Here is a 20,602-nt window from a genome sequence, read left to right on the forward strand (position 1 = left end):
GTTACTGCCTCAAGTAAAGAACTAATTATTCATCTGTTCAGGGATTCAATTTCTTCGTAGTTCATGGAGATCCTCCTAAAACCTGCGCGATCACTCTTGCTTGTGAGACATAGAGAAGTCACTGATATCTGAGATGGCCAGCACCCCACCCCAGAGTAAAAAAGCCTTTAATGCATTTATAAAGCTTTCCTGGAAGTATTTCCTGCTTTTTAATGTAACCAGTTTTTAGTTGTTACCTCATTCAGAATTGGGAGATTCTTTGGAAACTGAGTCCCAGTGTTTCCTATTCATTTCAGTGGTTTCTCCTCTTTCTATGTAACGCACATATTCTGCATATTTGATTCTGCCTATTAAAGAACTATTTATACCTAGGTTTCTTTTTTCAAAATCAAGTTTTTATATTTAAAAACATTATGACAATAGTACAAACTCACTACTGAAAGATTAGAAAATACGGAAAAGCCAAAAAAAAGCAGCTATGCTAATAGGTCAGTATAACCTATACTTTTAATAATATCAGCTAATATTTTTACAGTGTTTTAGTTTACAAAATGCTTTAAAATTTTATTTTTTCTTAGTTCTACTTATTTATTTAATGGTTTTCACCAGGATCAGAAAAAAGGCGCCCTATTGATTAGAGCTCTAATGCCAAATACAGTAGATACTAGCCATATGTAGCTATTTAAATTTCAACTAAAATCAAATTAAAGATTGAGTAACTTAGTCATATTAGATGTAATTTAAGTGCCCAATAGCCACATGTGGCTAAGTAGCTATTATATTTCACCACACAGAATATTTTTGTCATCACAGAAAGTTCTCTTGGACATAGCCATTCTAGAAAGTAATTTTAAGTAGGGAGTGACATTATCAAATTTGTTTTAGGACTATGATTCTGGGTGCAGTTTGAAGGATAGATTAGAAATAGGCAAGGCTTGGAGATAGGGACATCAACTAAGAGAATATTAAAGTAATCTAGGAGAGAAGTGATAAGGGCCTACACTGCCTGTCATGAAGTAGCATTGACAAGATTTGTCACCAAGTATTCTTGTATCATGGAAAGAAGACAGGTTATTAAATCAGGAGAGTATTACCTTATCTTAGTTATTTTATCTCAGTCTCAGTGTTTTTAGACTATAAAATTGGGTATTTGAATAAAATTTTTCTTACCCATCTGATACGGTTTGGCTGTGTCCCCACCGAAATCTCATCTTGAATTATAACTTCCACAATTCTCGCATGTTGTGGGAGGTGATTAAATTATGGGGGTAGGTCTTTTTTGTGCTGTTCTCATGATAGTGAATAAGTCTTTTGAGATCTGATGGTTTTATAAAGGGGAGTATCCCTGCACAAGCTATCTCTTTGCCTGCCATCATAAATGTAAGACATGACTTGCTCCTTCTTGTCTTCCATCATGATTGTGAAGCCTCCCTAACTATATGGAACTGTAAGTCCATTAAACCTCTTTTTCTTTCCAGTCTCGGGTATGTCTTTATCAGCAGCATTAAAATGGACTAATATGGGTAAATTGGTATCAGTAGAGTAGGGTGCTGCTATGAAAAGATACCCAAAAACTTGGAAGTGACTTTGGAACTGGGTACCAGGCAGAGGTTGCAATAGTTTGGAGGGCTCAGAAGAAGACAGGAAAATGTGTGAAAGTTTGGAACTCTCTAGAGACTTGTTGAATGACTTTAACCAAAATGCTGATAATGATAATGGACAACGAAATGCAGGTTGAGGTGGTCTCAGATGGAAATGAGGAACTTGTTGGGGACTGGAGCAGAGGTGACTCTTCGTATGTTTTAGCAAAGGGACTGATGGCATTTTGCCCCTGCCCTAGAGACTTGTAGAACTTTGAACTTGAGAGAGATGATTTAGGGTATCTAGTGGAAAAAATTTCTAAGCAGCAAAGCATTCCAGAGGTGACTTGGATGATATTAAAAGCATTAAGTTTTAAAAGGGAAACAGGGCCCTTTGTGCATCTATAATCTTTTGCTTTGTTAAATAGCTAGAGTAAATCTGTTTAACCTATTGTAAAATTCTTTGAAACAAATTCCTAAATGTTACTAGCTTAGAATATTGACATATATGTAAAAACAGTAAAATCAAACTATATTCTGTTTCTAGAGTTTATCACCACCTAATACTCTATATTTACAAAAGGAACATGCTACCAGTCTTTTAACAAACACCTATTGGGCACCCGCCATTTGGCAGACATTCTACTAGGCACTGGGGCTATAGCCATGAATGAGACATAGCCTGCCCTCCAGGAAATCACAGTTTAGAGGAGAAAACAGATAGGCAAACCAATAATTTAAGGTGTGGTAAATGCTTTTGTAGAGCGATGTGCAAGCAAGATTTTATGTGAGCCCAGAGGTGAGGAACCACCTTCAGTCCAGGGAGGTGAAGAAAGACTTTGCAAGTGAAGAATTTATAGATGAGTATTGAAATCTTGTAGGTAGTTGTTGGATGGGTGGATGAATGGGGAAAGGCTAATTTAAAAACACCTTGGGGGGAGATTCTTTGAAAGTATGCAAACATCATAGTTCTTTCTAAATTTTCAGCAGCTAATTTTAGTATGCATCAGTGGATCTTGCCTACAATTAGGTGTTAGCCTAATGACAGGTGGCCCTCCATGTCCTCCACATCCATGGATTCAATCAACTGCAGATTAAATTATTTGGAGAAAAAATGACTGTAGCATCTACTGAATATTTACAGACTTTTTTCCCCTTGTCATTAATTCTAAAACAGTACAGTATAACAACTATTTACTTAGCATTTACATTGTATTAGGTACTACAGGTAATCTAGAGATGATTTAAGGTATACAGGAGGATGTTCATAGGTTATATGTAAATACTATGCCATTTTATACAAGGGACTTGAATATCTGGATTTTGGTATCTACAGGGGTTCCTGGAACCAGTCTCTCACAGATGCTGTGGGACAACTGTCTGTTTTTCTGTTTCCCTCATGCTTTCTACATTTGTTAATTGGAATTTTTATGTAAGAAAGAGATATTCCTTCTCTCTCATTTAATTGTTTATATCAGGATGGACTCACAGATGTTAATTATATTCTGTGAGTTGGTATCCAATACATTAATTATATATTTTGTTGCTCTATTGTTCCTTGTTTGGGCCATTGGGAGCTCCTTTAGGTTGGACATGCCCTCATCTTTTTCCAAGCATTTCTTTACTTTTTGACACCACACAATGCTCCAGGTTCATCCTATATTTTCCGTGCACTGGTCCTGAAATCAGCCCCTTCTCCAAGAACCTTCCAATAAAAGATACAGATCTTTATTGGAAAATAATATTTAGAAACCAAGATCTGGTTAATAGATAACTAAATATTTTAAAATATAATCAGTTCTTAAGTTCTGCAAACTACCAATATCCACAGTTAAGTGCAATTACTGGCCTTGTGAATGAAATTTAATAAGGTTTACAGTTAACAGTGTTTCACGTAAGACCTATGAGACTATAATCTAAAAGGAAATGAGAGCATTACCTTTTAAAGTAGTTTTCCATGGAAAAAAATTGGGATTGTTTTATTTGATAAACTCTGTATTTTCAGAAATGTGTGTCTAACTTTTCATTTGTTACTTCTGATTAAATGACATTGATATAATTTTGTCTGTCATAGATTACTTTTTAAAAATAATTAAGAAATTTACACAATATAAAATTAACCATTTAAAAATGAACAGCTCAGTGACATTTAGTAAATTCACATCGTACCGCACCACCACCTCTTATCTAGTTACAAAATGTTTTCATCACTCCAAAGTAAAACTCCTTATGTGTTGAGCAGATACAAAAGTGACCTTTTCTATCTGGCTTCTTTCACTTAGCATAATGTTTCATAGGTTTATTCATGTTGTAGCATGTATTGACATTTCATTCCTTTTTCTGGCTGAATAACATTACTTTATATGTATATGTATATACCACAGGTTTTTTTTTTTTTCTCTTTGAGACGGAGTCATGCTCTGTCACCCGGGCTGGAGTGCACTGGCATGATCTCGGCTCACTGCAACCTCTGCCTCTTGGGTTCAAGCAGTCCTCCTGCCTCAGCCTCCCAAGTAGCTGGGATTACAAGGATGCACCACCACACCCAGCTAATTGTTGTGTTTTCAGTAGAGATGGGGATTTCACCATGTTGGCCAGGCTGTTCTCGAACTCCTGACTTAAAGCAATCTGCCTGCCTTGGCCTCCCAAAGTGCTAGGATTACAGGCATGAGCCAGGGTTTCACTATGTTAGCCAGGCTGATCTTGAACTTCTGGCCTGAAGTGATCTACCTGCCTTGGCCTCCCTAAGTGCTGGGATTACAGGTGTGAGCCACCACACTCAGCCTCTACCAGTTTTTTAACCCGTTCATCTAGTGAGGACACTTGGGCTGTTTTAAACCTTTTGGCTATTTTGAATAGTGCTATTATAAACAAGCATGTTCATGTAGTTTTTTTGAGTGCCTGCTTTTTAATTCTCTTGGGTATATACCTGGGAGTGGAATTGAAGGGTTATATGGTAATTCTTTTTTCTCTCCTTTCATACTTAGTCCTGCAGGTACATGATGATTCTGTATTTAACTTATTGAGGAGCTGCCAAGTGTTTTGCACAGCAACTGAACCATTTTGTATCCCTACCAACAATGTATGATGCTTCCAATTTCTCCACATCCCTGACAACACTTTTTTTTTTTGAGATGGAGTCTTACTCTGTCACCCAGACTGGAGTCCAGTGGCGCAATCTCAGCACACTGCAAACTCTGCTTACCAGGTTCAAGTGATTCTCCTGCCTCGGCCTCCCGGGAAGCTGGGATTACAGGCACTCATCACCATGCCCAGCCAATTTATTTTTATTTTTTTGGTAGAGGTGGGGTTACGCCACGTTGGCCAGGCTGGTCTTGAACTCCTGACCTCATGATCTGCCAGCCTCGGCCTCCCAGAATGCTGGGATTACAGGCATGAGCCACCACACCTGGTCGTAACACTTATTTTCTGTTTTGTTTTTTGTTTGTCATTAGTTTTTAGTATAGCCACCCTAGTGAATGTGAAGTGGTACCTTCTTGTGGTTTTCATTTGCATTTCCCTAATAACAATGATGTGGATAATCTTTTTATATGTTTGGCATTACTAAATTTGAGGGCATGAGGGTTTCCTTCTATGTTTTCATCTAAGAGCTTTATGATTTTAACTCTATTTAGGTCATTTACCTATTTTGAGTTAATTTTTTAATATGATTTCAGATAGGAGCCCAACTTCATTCTTTTGCACATGGATATTCAGTTGCCCCAGCACCATTTGTTGAAGAGCTTGTGTTTTCTCTGTAGAACAGTCTTGGTACCCCTCTAAAAAAATCAATCGACAAGCATATTTCTGGACTCTTCAATTCTATTCTCTTGGTCTAAATATCTGTTGTTGGCTGGGCGTGGTGGCTCACGCCTGTAATCCCAGCACTTTGGGAGGCCAAGGCAGGTGGATCACCTGAGGTCGGGAGTTCGAGACCAGCCTGACCAACACAGAGAACTCCCATCTCTACTAAAAATACAAAATTAGCCCGGTGTGGTGGTGCATGCCTGTAAACCCAGCTACTTGGGAGGCTGAGGCAGGAGAATTGCTTCAACCTGGGAGGCGAAAGTTGCAGTGAGCCGAGATTGCGCCACTGCACTCCAGCCTAGGCAACAAGAGCGAGACTCTGTCTCAAAAAATAATAAATAAATAAATATCTGTTGTTATTCAGTAATACACCGTTTCAATTATTGTAGCTTTGTAGTAGGCTTTGAAATTGGGAAGTGTGAGTCTTCCAATTTTTTTCCTTTTTCCTCTTTTTTTCCCCCCAAGATCTGCCTCAGAATCTACTTTTTCCTCTTCTTCTTCTTGAATAATTGCTCTGACTGGAACTTCTTGTACAGTATTGAATAGCAGTAATGAAAGCAGTTGTCCATGTCTTCTTCTTGATCTTAAGAGAAACACTTAAGTCTTTCATTATTATGATGTTAGCTGTTGTTTTTACATAAATGCCCTTTATTATTCTAAGGAAATTCTTTAATATTTGTAGTTTCCTAGGGCAAGCATATTTTTGTAAAGGAAAAAGAGAGGAAAAAAGAAAAAAATATATATTTTAGTTTCCTGAGTGTTTTTTGTCACAAAGTGTGTTAGGTTTGTCAGGTGCTTTTTCTACATAAATTGAGATGATCATGTATTTTTTTTTTCTATCTATCTATTAATGTGAAATATTATATTGGTTGATTTTCTTATATTGAACCACTCTTGCTTCCTAGAACGAATCCCACTTGGTCATGGTATATAATCCTTTTAAAATACTTCTGGCTTCAGTTTGTTGACATTTTGTGGAGGATTTTTGCATCTGTATAAGGGATATTGATTTATAGTTTTCTTCTAATGTCTTTATCTGGCTTTGGTATCTGGGTAATGCTAGCCTGATAGAATGAAATGGTAAGTATTCCCTTATTTTCTATTTTTTTGGAAGAGTTCGAGAGGGATTTAAGTCATTTCTTCCAGTGTTTAGTAGTGAAGCCATCTGTGTTTAGGACTTTTCTTTGGGAATTTTTTTTTTATTATAGATTCAGTCTCTTGTTCAGATTTTCTATTTCTTCTTGAATTCCCATGTAACCCTGCAATTCCACTCCCAGGTATACACCCAATGACTTGTATTTGGTAATTTATATTCTAGGAATTTGTCCATTTTATCTAGGTTATCTAATTTTGTTGCCATATGGTTATTTATCCTTGTTATTTCCTTTATGGTTGGTAGCAGTGTCCCTACTTTCACTTCTGATTTTAATTATTTGCATCTTCGCTCTTTTTGTCAGTTTCACTGAAGGTTTGTCAATTTTGTTGATATTTTCAAAGAACATACTTTTGGCTTCTTAGATTCTCTCTATTTTGTTATTCTCTATGTCATTTATCTCACTTGAATCTTAATTATTTTCTTCCCTTTGCCAGCTGTGGATTTAGTTTGCTTTTTCTAGTCCTTATGATGTAAAGTTAGCTTATTGATTTGAGATCTTTCTTTATTTTTAAGGTAGACATTTAATGCTATGACATTACCTCTGAGTACTGCTTTCACTGGATCCTATAAGTTTTGGTTTGTTGGGATTTTAGGGGTTGGTATTTCTGTTGTTCATTGTATTGTGGTTAAATTTACATAACATGAAATTTACCTGTTTAACTATTTTTAAGTGTACAACTCAGAGACATTAAGTACATTCACATTATTGTGCAACCATCCCCCTAGTCTATGTTCAGAACTTTTTCATCTTCCCAAACTGATACTTTGCATTGATTAACTGCTAGCTCCCTATTGTCCCTTTGTCCCAGCCCTTAGCAAACACAATTCTGCTTTCTGTCTTAATGAATTTAACTATTCCAGGTACCTCATATAAGTGGAATATAAGTGGTTGGCTTTTTTTGACCAGTGTATTTCACGTAGGTTCTTCCATGTTGTAGCATGTGTCAGAATTTCTTTCCTTTAATAAAGTATGCATATATACATTTTGTTTATTTATACGTCAGTGAACACTTAGGCTGCTTCCATATTTTGACTTGTGAATAATGCTGCTGTTAACATGGGCATACAAATGTCTGTTGAGTCCTGCTTTCAGTTCTTTTGAATGTATACCCAGAAGTGCAGTGGCTAGATCATATGATAATCTTATTTTTAATTTTTTCAGCAACTACCATAGTGTTTTCCACAATCACTGCACCATTTTATATTCTTATAAGCCATACACAGGGGTTCCAATTTCTTCATATCCTTGTTAACTAATGTTATTTTCTGTTTTTTTTTTTTTTTTTTTGATAATAGCCTTCCTAATGGGCGCGAAGTGGTATCTCGTGGTTTTGATATAGATTTCTCTAATGACTTTGAGCATCTATTCATATGCTTATTAACCATTTATATATCTTTGGAGAGATGTCTATTCAAGTCCTTGGCCCATTTTTAAATTGAGAAATTTTTTATGTATTTTGCTGTAGGAGTTCTTGATATATTCTGGATATTAATTCATTATCACATATATGATTTTTAAATATTTTCTTCTGTTCCATGGGTTATCTTTCTACTTTTTTGACTGTTTCCTTTGATGTGCAGAATATTTTAAGATGGACGTAGTCCCATTTGTTTACTTTTACCTTTGTTGCCTGTGATTTTGGTATCATATCCAAGAAGTCATTGCCAAATTTAACCTCATGTAGTTTTCCCCTATATTTTCTTCTAGAAGTTTTATAGTTTTAGGTCTGTTAGTCTTTCATTCATTTTGAGTTAATTTTTGTACATAAGGTGAGAGAAGAGTTCATCTTCATTCTTTTGCATGTGGATATCCATTTTTTTCCAGTACAATTAGTTGAGGAGACTGTTCTTTCTCCATTGAGTGATCTAGGCACTCTTGTCAAGATTACTTCAACATATGCACGTGGGTTTGTTTCTGGACTCTCTATTCTGTACCAGTGTTTTGTGTATTTTTATGCCAGTATCACATCGTTTTGATGATTGTGGCTTTGTTATGTTTTGAAATCTGGAAGTGGGAGGCTTTCAACTTTGTTCTTTTTCAAGATTATTTTATTAATCTGTTTTCACATTACTATAAAGAAATACCTGAGACTGGGTAATTTATGAAGAAAAGAGGTTTAATTTGCTCACAATTTCATGGGCTGTTTAGAAAGCATGATGTTGGCATCACCTTGGCTTCTGGGGAGGCCTGAGGAAACTTACAATTATGGTGGAAGGTGAAGGGGAGCACACATTTCACATGGCTGGAGTAGGCATGAGAGAATGAGGACAGTGGTGCTGCATACTTTTGAAGAACCAGATCTTGCAAGAACTCACTCACTATCATGAGAACATCACCAAAAAGATAGTGCTAAACCATTCATGAGAAATTCAACTCCATCATCCAACCACCTCCCACCAGGCCCCACCTCCAACATTAGGGATTACAATTTAACATGAGATTTAGTGGGGATACAGATTCAAACCATATCAATTATTTTGGTTATTTGAGGTACCCTGAGATTCCATATGAAATTTAGGATTATTTTTTGTTCTATTTCTACAGAAAGCTTTTGGGATTTTGATAGGGATGACTATGGGTTATATGGATGGTTCAACAATATAAAATGAACATGAGATGTCTTTCTATTTATTTGTGTCTCCTTCAATTTCTTTCAGCAGTGTTTTGTAGTTTTCAGTGTACAAGTTTTTCTCTTTGGTTAAGTTTATTTCTAAGTATTTTTTATGCTATTGTAAATGGGATTGTTTATTTTATAATGTTCATTGTTAGTGTATACAAATACAATTGATTTTTGAGCATTGATTTTATATTGTGCAACATTACTGAATTCATTTGTTCTCATAGTTTCTTTGAGGAATCTTTAGGGTTTTCTACATATAAGAATGTGTTACCTATAGACAGAGATAATTTTACTTCTTTCTGTCCAACTTGAATGTCTTTTATTTTTTTCTTGCCTAATTGCTCTGGCTAGGACAGCCAATACTATATTGAATAGAAGTGGCAAGAGTGGGCATCCCTACCTTATTTCTAATCTTACAGGAAAAGCTTTTAGTCTTTCACTGTTGTGTATGATGTTAGCTGTGGGCTTTTCATGTATAACCTTTATTTTATTGAGATAGTTTCCTTCACAGTTTTTTGAGCATTTTTATCATGAAAGGTTGTTGAATTTTGTCAGATGCTTTTTTTTTGCAGCAATTGAGATGATCATTTCATTTTTGTCCTTCATTCTGTAAATGTGATTTGTTACATTGATTGACTTTTATTTGCTGAACCATCCTTGCTTTCCAGGAATAAGTGTAAGCTTGAATATATGACCCAATGTAATTATTTTGTTTACTCTTCTAAGAACCTAGTTTATTTATAATATTTAAACTCACCTGTATCAGAGCCACCACTATATCATGGTGTTTTGAATCCTTAACTTTCGTACTTTAATAATTTACGTTGTCATGTATGTAGAAAAACTCCAAATAACAAATATTAACATTTTTCAGAGCTAATAGTTTTTAGGTTGTTACTCACAGTACTTACTGTTATAATATATTTAAATTCATTACAAGGGCTAAAAACATGTACAATTATATAGTGGAGTTGTCTTTTAATGCATTTACTTTCAATTTTGATTTTCTAAAGTTTGAAATTGCATAGGGACTTAATGTAAGAATTTTACTTAAAAAATAGAATTTTAGTGAATAAAACACAAATTTTAGTGATAGTCATATAAGAAGGCCAAATACTGTATTCTCTCCAAATTTCATTTAAATAAACTTACTTTTGGATGATGTTTCAAATGGCTTATTAACTAATGTTTTACTTGCCAGCAAAAGCAGTTGCTTTTTTTAAGTACATACAGAGATTACACATGAGTCATAGATTTATTAGATTTCACTTTAGAAAATAGAGGTATTCGATTCCATTTTACTAATTTTACAAATGAGAAACTGAAAGATCACATGGCTTACAGCAAAACGAGGTAATGAATAAGCCATGTTAGAACCGAGAACTCCTACCTTCTAGTAGAATGTTTGTCCCAGTATATCATTTTAAGATTTTTAAATTCAGTTTACTTCAGCGGACTTTCATTATGTACACTAACCTTTTCTCAACTCTTCCTGGGATTCTGACCTAACGACTACTGAGAAATGAAAATCCAGAGAGAAATTCGGGAATAGGTGAAGCTGTCATTCTCTTTTTTCCTGGGGTTCTCTGTCATTGGGACTTTTGAAACCAACTGAGAAATTGAGCCAGTTTTGAAAAAGAATTGCCAGTAATAGAAGTATCAAGTTACTCAGATTTACTGTTCTTTTAACTGTTTATTGGACAAATACACATGGAAATACTATACTGTGAGTTAGGAAGTACGGTAGGTTATGGGATCACAGGGGAAATAGACTTCTTGGTCCTTCTCTTCTTGGACCAAATGGTTGGGGAGATGGGGATTCAGACATTAAATGATGACAAAAATTAAAATACAAAGTTGGCAAGATGACAAATACTGCACTGAGAGATGTGTGCTTCCGTGAGACTTGCTAATATGGAAATTTGACTTAATCAAGAAATTTAGGAAAGGCTTCCCTGAGATAGTCATGCCTGAGCTGAGATCTGAAGGATGAGTAGGAGTTAACTAGGTAAAAAAGAAAAGAGAGTTCCAGACAGAGGATAATGCATATAAAAACATGTATAAAAGCTCTGTGGTGATTGGGAGTATAGGAGTGCATGTACTATAAGATAAGACCAGAGAGGTAGGTGGAGGCCTAACTATATAGGGGCCTTCTGGGTCATGTTAGGAAGCCAATAATCTTAGTAACCATAGCGACTCATTCTTGGGTTCTTGGTATTGACTACTTGAAAGTGTTTCAGGAAGGAATGTTGCCTAGGGGTAGGAGTTGTGGAAGAATGTATTCTTTAAAAGCTCCTCAATTGATTCTCCTTGATGTTATCTAGGCAGATTTCTACATATAAGCTTTTAATCTGTAAGTGTATAAGCATACAGGCTAGTACAAAAGTTCTACATATTTTAATACATTGTGAAGATGACCTTAGTTTATAGAAAATACAATATGGGTTAGACTCTCAGAGTATCAACTGTACGTGGACATATTAGCAGTAAATTTATATAGAATGTTTAAGACACATATGATCAAAGCTACAAAACTGTACCAAAGTACATAAAAGAAAATTTAAATAAATGAACAAAAATACTAGATTATATAATATGCTGATATTGATGCTCCCCAAATTAATAGATTTAATGAAATCCACACTTGATCTTAGCCAAAAGGCCAAGAAGCGTAGAAATCGCTACAGGATTTTTAAAGGAGATCTTGTCAAAACTATTTTAATCTTCTCTGGAGCAATAAACTGGTGAGAAAAGCCAATAAAATTTTGGAGACAAGGAGTAATGTAAGTGTGTTGGGAAGGAAAAACTTATTCTATCAGATATTACATTGTATTGTAAAATAAATGGAGTGTGAAGCTGAGTGTGGTGGTACATGCCTGTAGTTCAACTACTGGGGATGCTAATGCAGGAGGATACTTTGAGTTCAGGGGTTTGAGTCCATCTTGGGGACCATAGCAAAACCCTGTCTCTAATAAAGGAAACAGTGTGGTACTAACATATGGATAGGGAAATTAATGAGACCAAATATCAAATATTGAAACAAACCCAAATATAATGTTAGTGTTTGACAAATTCTTCAAATTAAAATCAGTAGGGGAAAAAAGAGATCTTTACTTAATACCATATACTAAAATAAGCCATTAATGGGTTACTGATTAAATATGATAAAACTAGACCTTAAAACAATGAAAGAAGTGGTATGACAATTTATCTACTCCCAGTACAAGAATGGATTTTCTGAACATAAGAAAAAAGGAATAAAGTGAGTAAATTTGATGATGTAAAAGTACATGACTTTGTCAAAGATAACATAAAAAAGATAAACATTCATAACATATGAGGCTAATAAAGAGTTGATATTCTTAATATATGAGGAACATGTACAAATGAATTTTATTAAAATACCAAAAACAGTGTTGAAAGATAGACATGAACAGGCCATTCATAGAAAAAGAAGTATTGGATAGATATTCTATAAGCATATGAAAAGATGCTCAACTTCATTTTAAAAATCAAAGAAATGTGAGTTAAAAGCAATGAAATCTTTTTTTTCAGTCCATTTAATTGATGATAATAAAAATATTAATACACACACACACACCCGGTGTTACTGTAGTAAAATGATTCTTATGCACCGCTACTGAGAATGTAAGTTGGCACAGCTTTTCTGGAGGGCAGTTTGTCAGAATAAATGAAAAACCTTAAAAATATTTCACCCTCTTTGACCCAACAATTCTACTTCTAAGAAGTTGTCTTAAGGAAACAATCAGAAAAGTGTATAAATATTTATAAGTTAATATAAGATACTGTTTACTGTGTTATTTGTAGTGGTCAAAGTTGAAAGCAACTTTTGTATCTGACACTGGGATTGGTTAAATAAATGTTTAAACTGATGTCGGAACTGATGTTTTTCAAAAATATTTAATGATGGGGAAAATGCATGTGATCTAATATTCAGTGTAAAAAGCGGTCTACAAAATTCAGTAGGCCAAATGATTGTTTTTTTTTTTTTAAGAAAACATATGCAAGAAACAACGACTAAAAAAAAAGCACACTCAAATATAAAAACATTGTTTATCTCTGGGTGGGAGGATAAGGGGTGACTGTTATGTTCTGTCATCTTCTCTGTATTTTCCAAATTTTCTACAATGAACCCAACTTTCATTTTTGTGATGCTGAAATATGTTACAATAAATATGTAGTTTGAGCCCAGTTATTGTCTCTTCTTTGCTGTGGTCTTTAAGTTTCTCAGCAAAGCAGCTGCCAGAACCTGAGCTACTTCCTGTCTCTGAGGCTTGGTTTAGAATTAAAAGATGCTGAATTGGTATCTTTCTCAGAGAAAAATGTAATTTAAAAATGCCAACATTTTGGCAAGAGGTGACGTTAGTTCATCTCTCACGTGCTCCACTCTCATCCTGAAAACATGAGAGTTAAGTGTTTTTGTTTTTAACCTTGTGAGACTATGTCCTAGTGATAGAACTTCTACTTAATTCCCCAACTCTCATGTGTAAAGTTAAGAATAGGGAGATTTGGTGATAGAAAAGGATGAGAGAAACATTTTGGTCTTGGTTTCTATTCTCTTCTAATTTTATTTTTGACTCTGAGTGTCTTTTGATATCCTTTCCACATCCTGCCTTTAAATTAAAGAAGATATCAGAACAAGATCAGAAAGTGAAGGTGGGAGGAAACCTTCACTCCCAATCCTGTCCTAGCCTTTTATCCTAGTTGTCTATAGAAACGAGAACAGAGACCTTCTAGATGGAAAGGAATTAAATAAAATTAATGTTCATATGAGCATTTCCTCTGAGAAGCATTATGAAGTTTGGCATGGCAGATATAAAGAATGAAAAGACATGCTACCTACCCTTACTGAGTATATAGACTAATTCAATAAAATGTAATACGAGTTTGAACCTAAATAAAAATAAAGACTTCAAGACCAGTTCAGAAGCATATAAGAGATTACAGGATTGACCAGTGAGTTTTGTAAACAGGTACTAGTCTCAGATGAGAGAGTTACTTCAGGCTTGGAGAAGAGAGTGATGTGGAAAGGATTTAGGAAGGAGGTAAATTTTGAGTGACATCTTGAGAGATGAGTTTAGAGAAAGAGGAAGGGAGAAGACATTCTAGGAAAGAGAACTGATGTCAGCAAATGTGCAAAGTATGTTTGAAGGTTAGTGAATACATCAGTTTAAATAAAGTGTTCATGAAATAGAGCTGGGAGAAATATGACTGAAAAGGTAAATTGGTGTCAGATCAACAAAGAACGTAAATACCATTCCAAGAGTATTGGAGTTCGTAGGGAATTATTAGAGAATTTTGAGCAGGGGGACTAAGGGTTTGAAGTGTTTTAGGAAGATTAATCTTCAGTAGTGTATAGCAGTGGTTCGTGAATGTGAACCTGGGATTAGGTGCTGAGCTAACTTTATCAGAATTACCTTAAGGTCTTTAAAAATAGTTTCAGATACCTGTATCACATCCCTGAAGATTCTTCTTCAGCAAGTCTGGGATAATGTTCAATAATCTATATTTTTAAATGCTTCTCGAGGATTCTGGTGTGTACTTAGGCTTGGGAACTACTATTGTAAAAGATGTATGAAAAAGGAATACCAGTTAAAAATGAGAATAATATGTCCAGTTACTTGTTAATAGGTATGAAGTGATATAAAAGGTATTTCTTCATTCCCTCCAGTATTAGTATCTGGTTTGGGAAAATCTTTATGAAGAGCTTTTATCGAGAGTTAATTAAAAAGAAAAAAAAATTTAAAGCAGCCCAAACTAAAACAAAACCTGTTAAATACAGATTGAACAATACAGTTGCCAGGCTTGATTTTGTATGTGTCTGTATATATTTGTGTGTGTGTGCATATGTATATGTATAACTATGCGTGTGTGTATACACACATATATGCTTGTGTACCTAACAACTTCAGAATCCTTTTTTTCTTCTGTTGGAACGTGTGTGTGTGTGTATGTGTGTATGAGGGTTGCAATTTCTCCACATCCTTGTCAACACTTGTTAACATCTATCTTTTTAAATTTTAGTAATACTAGTGGACATGAAGTGATGATGTTTTATTGTGGTTTTGATTTTCATTCTCCTAATGACTAATGGTTTTGAGCATTCTTTTGTGTAAGCAAACATTTAGAAGATGTTTTTGTTTTTTTCTTTCCAACTTTTAGGTTCAAGGTTTGTTACATGGATAAATTGAATGTCATAGAGGATTATTGTACAGATAATTCTGTCACCCAGGTAATCAGCATAATACCTGATACGTAGTTCCATTCTCTCCCTCCTCCCATTTTCCACCCTCAAATATGCTCTGGTGTCTGTTGTTCTCTTCTGAGTGTCCATGTATACTCCATGTTTAGCTCTCACTTAGAAATGAGAATATGCAATATTTGGTTTTCTCTTTCTGTGTCAATTTGCTTAGGATGATGGCCTCTAGCTCCGTGCTGCTGCAAAGGACATGATTCTCTCTTTTTTTTTAATGGCTGTGTGGTATTCCATAGTGTGTATGTACCATATTTTCTTTATTCAGTCCACCATTGATGAGCATCTAGGTTGATTACATATCTTTGCTATTGTGAATAGTGTTGCCACAAACCTATGTAGGCATGTGTCTTTATGGTAGAGGGATTTATATTCCTTTGGGTATATATCTAGTAATGGGATTACTGGGTCGAATGGTAATTCTATTTTAAGTTCTTTCAGAAATCTCCAGAATGCTTTCCGCAATGGCTGAGCTAACTTACATTCCCACCAGTTGTATATAAGTAGTCTTTTTTCTCCAAAACCTTGCTAACATCTGTTATTCTTTGACTTTTTAATAATAGCCATTCTGACAGGTGTGAGATGGTATCTCATTGTGGTTTTGATTTGCATTTCCCTAATGATTCGTGATGTTCAGTATTTTTTAATATGCTTGTTAGCCATGTGTTTGTTTTCATTTGAGAAGTGTCTGTTCATGTCCTTTGCCCATTTTTAAATGGGGTTGGTTGTTTTATGCTTGTTGTTTTATGTTCCTTATAGATTCTGGATATTAGACCTTTGTCAGACACATAGTTTGCAAATATTACCCCCTATTCTGTAGGTTGTCTGTTTACTCTGTTGATTGTTTCTTTTGCTGTGCAGAAGCTCTTGGTTTAATTAGGTCCCTTTTGTCAATTTTTGTTTTTGTTAAAATTGCGTTTGGTGTCTTCCTCATGAAGTCTTTGTCAGGTCCTTGGTATTTTCTATATTGTCTTCCAGAGTTTTTATAGTTTCTTTTAATTGATGTTGAATTTATTTGTCAGTGGTGAAAGATAGGGGCCCATTTTCATCTTCTGTGTATGGTTAGCCAGTTATCCCAGCAGCATGTATTGAATAGAAAATCCTTTCCCCATTGCTTGTTACTGTCAGCTTTATTGAACATCAGATGACTGTTGCTATGCAGCTTTATTTCTGGGTTCTCTAACCTGTTCCAATGGTCTGTGTATCTGTTTTTATACCAGTACCATGCTGTTTTTGTTACTCTAGCCTTGTAATATAGTTTGAAGTCAGGTATTGTGATGCCTCTATGCCTCCAGCTTTGTTTTTTGTTGTTGTTGTTTTTTGTTTTTGCTTAGGATTGCTTTGGCTATTTGAGCTCTTTTTTGGTTCTGAATGAATTTTAGAATGGTTTTTTTGATTCTTTGAAAAATGTTGGTAGTTTGAATAGGAATAGCATTGAATCTGTAAATTGTTTTGGGCAATATGGCCATTTTAACAGTTTTCATTCTTCATATCTGTGAGCATGGTATATTTTTCCATTTGTTTGTGCCATCTCTGATTTCTTTTAGCAGTGTCATAATCCTCATTGTAGAGCCTTTTCACTTCCCTGGTTAGCTGTATTCTTAGGCATTATATTCTTTTTGTTGCTATTGTGAATGGGATTGTATTCTTGATTTGACTCTCAGCTTGGACATCGTTGGTGTATATAAATGCTACTGATTTTTGTACATTGATTTTGTATCCTGAAACTTTGCTGATGTTGTTTATCAGATATAGGACTCTTTGGACAAGGACTATGGGGTTTTCTAGGTGATACCTAGATGATATGATAGTATCATATCATCTGTGAAGAGAGATAACTTGATTTCCTCTCTTCCTGTTTGGATGCCTTCTATTTTTTTGTCTTGCCTGATTGCTCTGGCTAGAACTTCCAGTATTGTGTTGAATAGGACTGGTGAGAGTGACATCTTCATCTTGTTCTGGTTCTCAAGGGGAATGTTCTCAGCTTTTGCCAACTCAGTATGCTGTTGCCTGTGGGTTTGTCTTAGATGGCTCTCATTACTTTGAGGTATTTTCCTTCAATGCCTAGTTAGTTTATGATTTTTTAACATGAAGGGATGTTGAACTCTGTCAAAATTCTTTTGTGTGTTTATTAAGATGTTCATTTGGTCTTTCTTTTTAGTTCTGTTTCTGGTGCTGAATCACATTTATTGATTTTCATATGTTGAACCAGACTTGCATCTCAGGAATAAAGCCTGCTTGGTCATGGTGGATTAGCTTTTTGTTGTGCTACTGAATTTGGTTTGTTGGTATTTCATTGATGATTTTTAAATTTACGTTGGTCAGATATATTGGCCTGAAGTTTTCTTTTTTGTTGTTCTTGTATCTCTTCCAGGTTTGGTATCAGAATGATGTTGGCTTCAGAAAATGTGTTAGACTGTTTTTTGAATTGTTTGAATGGGATTGGTAACAGCTTTTCCGTATACATCTGGTGGAATTTGGCTGTGAATCTGTCTCTACCAGGGCTTTTCGTGGTTGGTAGGCTTTTATTACTGATTCAGTTTTTGAACTCATTTATCTGTTCAGGGCTTCACTTACTGGTTCAATCTTGAGAGGTTATATGTTTCTAGGAATTTATCCATTTCTTCTGGGTTTTCTAGTTTGTGTGCATAGAGGTGTCTGTAATAAGTCTCTAAGGTTTTTTTTTTTTTTTTTTTTTATCTGCAGGGTCGATAGTAATGCCCCCTTTGTCATTTCTGATTGTGCCTATTTGGATCTTCTCCCTTTTTTTTTTTAAATTAGTCTAGATAGTGGTGCATTAATCTCATTTATTCTTTGAAGAACCATCTTTTGTTTTTGTTGATTTTTGGTGTGAGTTTTCTCATCTCCATTTTATTCACTTTATTTATCTTCTGCTAGCTTTAATATTGCTTTACTCTTGTTTTTCTGGTTCCTTTAGATATGATGTTAGGTTGTTAACTTGAGATATTTCTAACTTTTTGATGTGGGCATCTAGCACTCTAAGCTTTCCGGATAACACTGCTTTAGTTGTGTCTCAGAGATTCTGGTATGTTCTATCTTTGTTTTCATTAGTTTAGAAGAATTTCTTGATTTCTCCCTTAATTTCATTATTTACCCAGAAGTCAATGAGGAGCAGATTGTTTAATTTCCATGTACTTTTATAGTATTGAGTGATTTTTCTCAGCATTGATTTTTATTTTTATTGCTCTGTGGTCTGAGAGTGTGGTTAGTATGATTTCACTTTTTCTTTAAATTTGTTGAGAATTGCTTTATGGTAAAGCATATGGTCAATTTTAGAGTATGTGCCATGTGCAGATGAAAAGAACGTGTATTCTATTTTTCTTGTGTGGAGTGTTCTGTAGATGGCTGTTAGGCCTATTTGGTCAAGTGCAAAGTTAAGTTCCGAATATCTTTTTTAGTATTCTGCCTCTATAATCTGTCCAATACTGTCTGTCAGTGGCGTGTTGAAGCATCCCACTATTATTGTGTGGTTATCTATGTCTCTTTGTAAGTCTCTAGAAACCTTTTGTTAATCTGGATGCTCTAGTGTCAGGTGCATATATATTTAGGATGGTTATATCTTGTTGAATTGAACCCTTTATTATTTGGTAATACCCTTCTTTGTCCTTTTTGATTGTTGTTGGTTTAAAGTCAGTTTTGTCTGAAATAAGAATAAACAGGCATGGTGGCTCACGCCTGTAATCCCAGCACTGCGAGGCCAAGGCCGGTGGATCACGAGGTCAGGAGATCGAGACCATCCTGGCCAACATGGTGAAACCCCAGCTCTACTAAAATACAAAAGACTAGCCAGGCGTGGTGGCGCTCACTTGTAGTCCCAGCTGCTTGGGAGGCTGAGGCAGGGGAATTGCTTGAACACAGGAGGAGGAGGTTGCAGTGAGCTGAGATTCAGCCATTGCACTCCAGCCTGTCGACAGAGTGAGATTCTGTCTAAGAAAAAAAAAAAATAGCAAGCCCTGCTCTTTTTGTTTTCTGTTTGCTTGATCTTTCTCCATCTCTTTACTTTGAGGCTGTGGGTGTCCTTGCATGTGACATGGGTCTATTGAAGATAGCATATAGTTTGGTCTTGCTTTTTTAGAGTGGCAACTTGCCACTCTATGCCTCTTAAGTGTAGCATTTAACTTACTTACATTTAAGTTGAATATTAATTAAGGTGCAGATTTGATCCTATCATCATGTTGTTAGCTGACTTTTATGTAGGCTTGATTGTGTATTTGCTTTATAGTGTCGATGGTCTATGTATTTGAGTGTATTTTGTGGTTTTTGGTAATGGTCTTTTATTTCCATGTTTAACACTCCCTTAAGGGCCTCTTTTTAAGGCAGGCCTGGTGATAATGAATTCCTTAACATTTGTTTGTCTGAAAAGGATTTTGTTTCTCCTTTGCTTACGAAGCTTAGTTTGGCTGGATATTAAATTCTTGGCTAAAATTTCTTTTCTTTAAAGATGCTGAATATAGTTCCACAGTCTCTTCTGGCTTTTAGGGTTTCTGCTGAAAGGTCCATTGTTAGCCTAATGGAGTTTCTTCCCTTTGTGGGTGACCTACCCCTTCTCTCTAGCTGCTTTAATATTTTTTCTTTCATTTCAACCTTGGAGGATCTGATGACTATGTGTCTTGAGGGTGGTTATTTTGTACTGTATCTCACACTGACAGGAATTCTCGCAGAATTTCCTGAATTTGTATGTCAACCTCTTAAGTGAGGTTGAGGAAATTTTTGTGGACAGTATCCTCAATATATTTTCTAAGTTGCTTTCTGTCCCTGTCTTTCAGGGATGTCAATTAGTAATAGATTTGATCTCTTTACTTAATACCATATTTCTCCCATATTTTGTTCATTTTTAAAAATTATTTCTTTTGTGTAACAGTTAATTTGAAGAACCTGTTTTTGAGCTCTGAGATTCTTTCCTTCGCTTGATTCATTTTGCTGTTTATACTCCCCCTTGTGTTATGATATTCTTGTAGAAAATTTTTCAGTTATTTAGCTCATTTTAGTTCTTTCTTAACATGGCCATTTAATCTTTCATTCCTTAAATCATTTTATTGTATACCTAGGATTCCTTGGAATGGGTTTCAGTGTTATCCTGAATCTAGATGATCTTCGTCATGGTCCAAATTCTGAATTCTACATCTGGAATTTCAGCCATTTC

General features: G+C 35.2%; 1 protein-coding gene across 5 annotated transcripts in view; it reads left to right on the forward strand.

The window, feature by feature from the left end:
* The window catches only part of ABCB7 (ATP binding cassette subfamily B member 7), a 129,777-nt gene that overhangs the window by 11,183 nt on the left and 97,992 nt on the right, over positions 1 to 20,602 (forward strand). For 2 of the 5 annotated variants that reach the window (XM_012455781.2, XM_064362991.1), the window contains exon 1: positions 15,328 to 15,417. The exons of the other annotated variants lie outside the window; for them this stretch is intronic. In XM_012455781.2, the coding sequence (XP_012311204.2) occupies positions 15,364 to 15,417 (54 nt within the window). In that variant the 5' untranslated portion in view covers positions 15,328 to 15,363. Of the gene's footprint in view, positions 1 to 15,327; positions 15,418 to 20,602 lie in introns of those variants that run through there. 5 annotated transcript variants of the gene reach the window in all.

The sequence above is a fragment of the Aotus nancymaae genome, unplaced genomic scaffold (genome assembly GCF_030222135.1).
Source record: "Aotus nancymaae isolate 86718 unplaced genomic scaffold, 86718_ANA_hifiasm-v0.15.2.pri h1tg000004l, whole genome shotgun sequence".
In the NCBI taxonomy this organism is placed as follows: Eukaryota; Metazoa; Chordata; class Mammalia; order Primates; family Aotidae; genus Aotus; species Aotus nancymaae.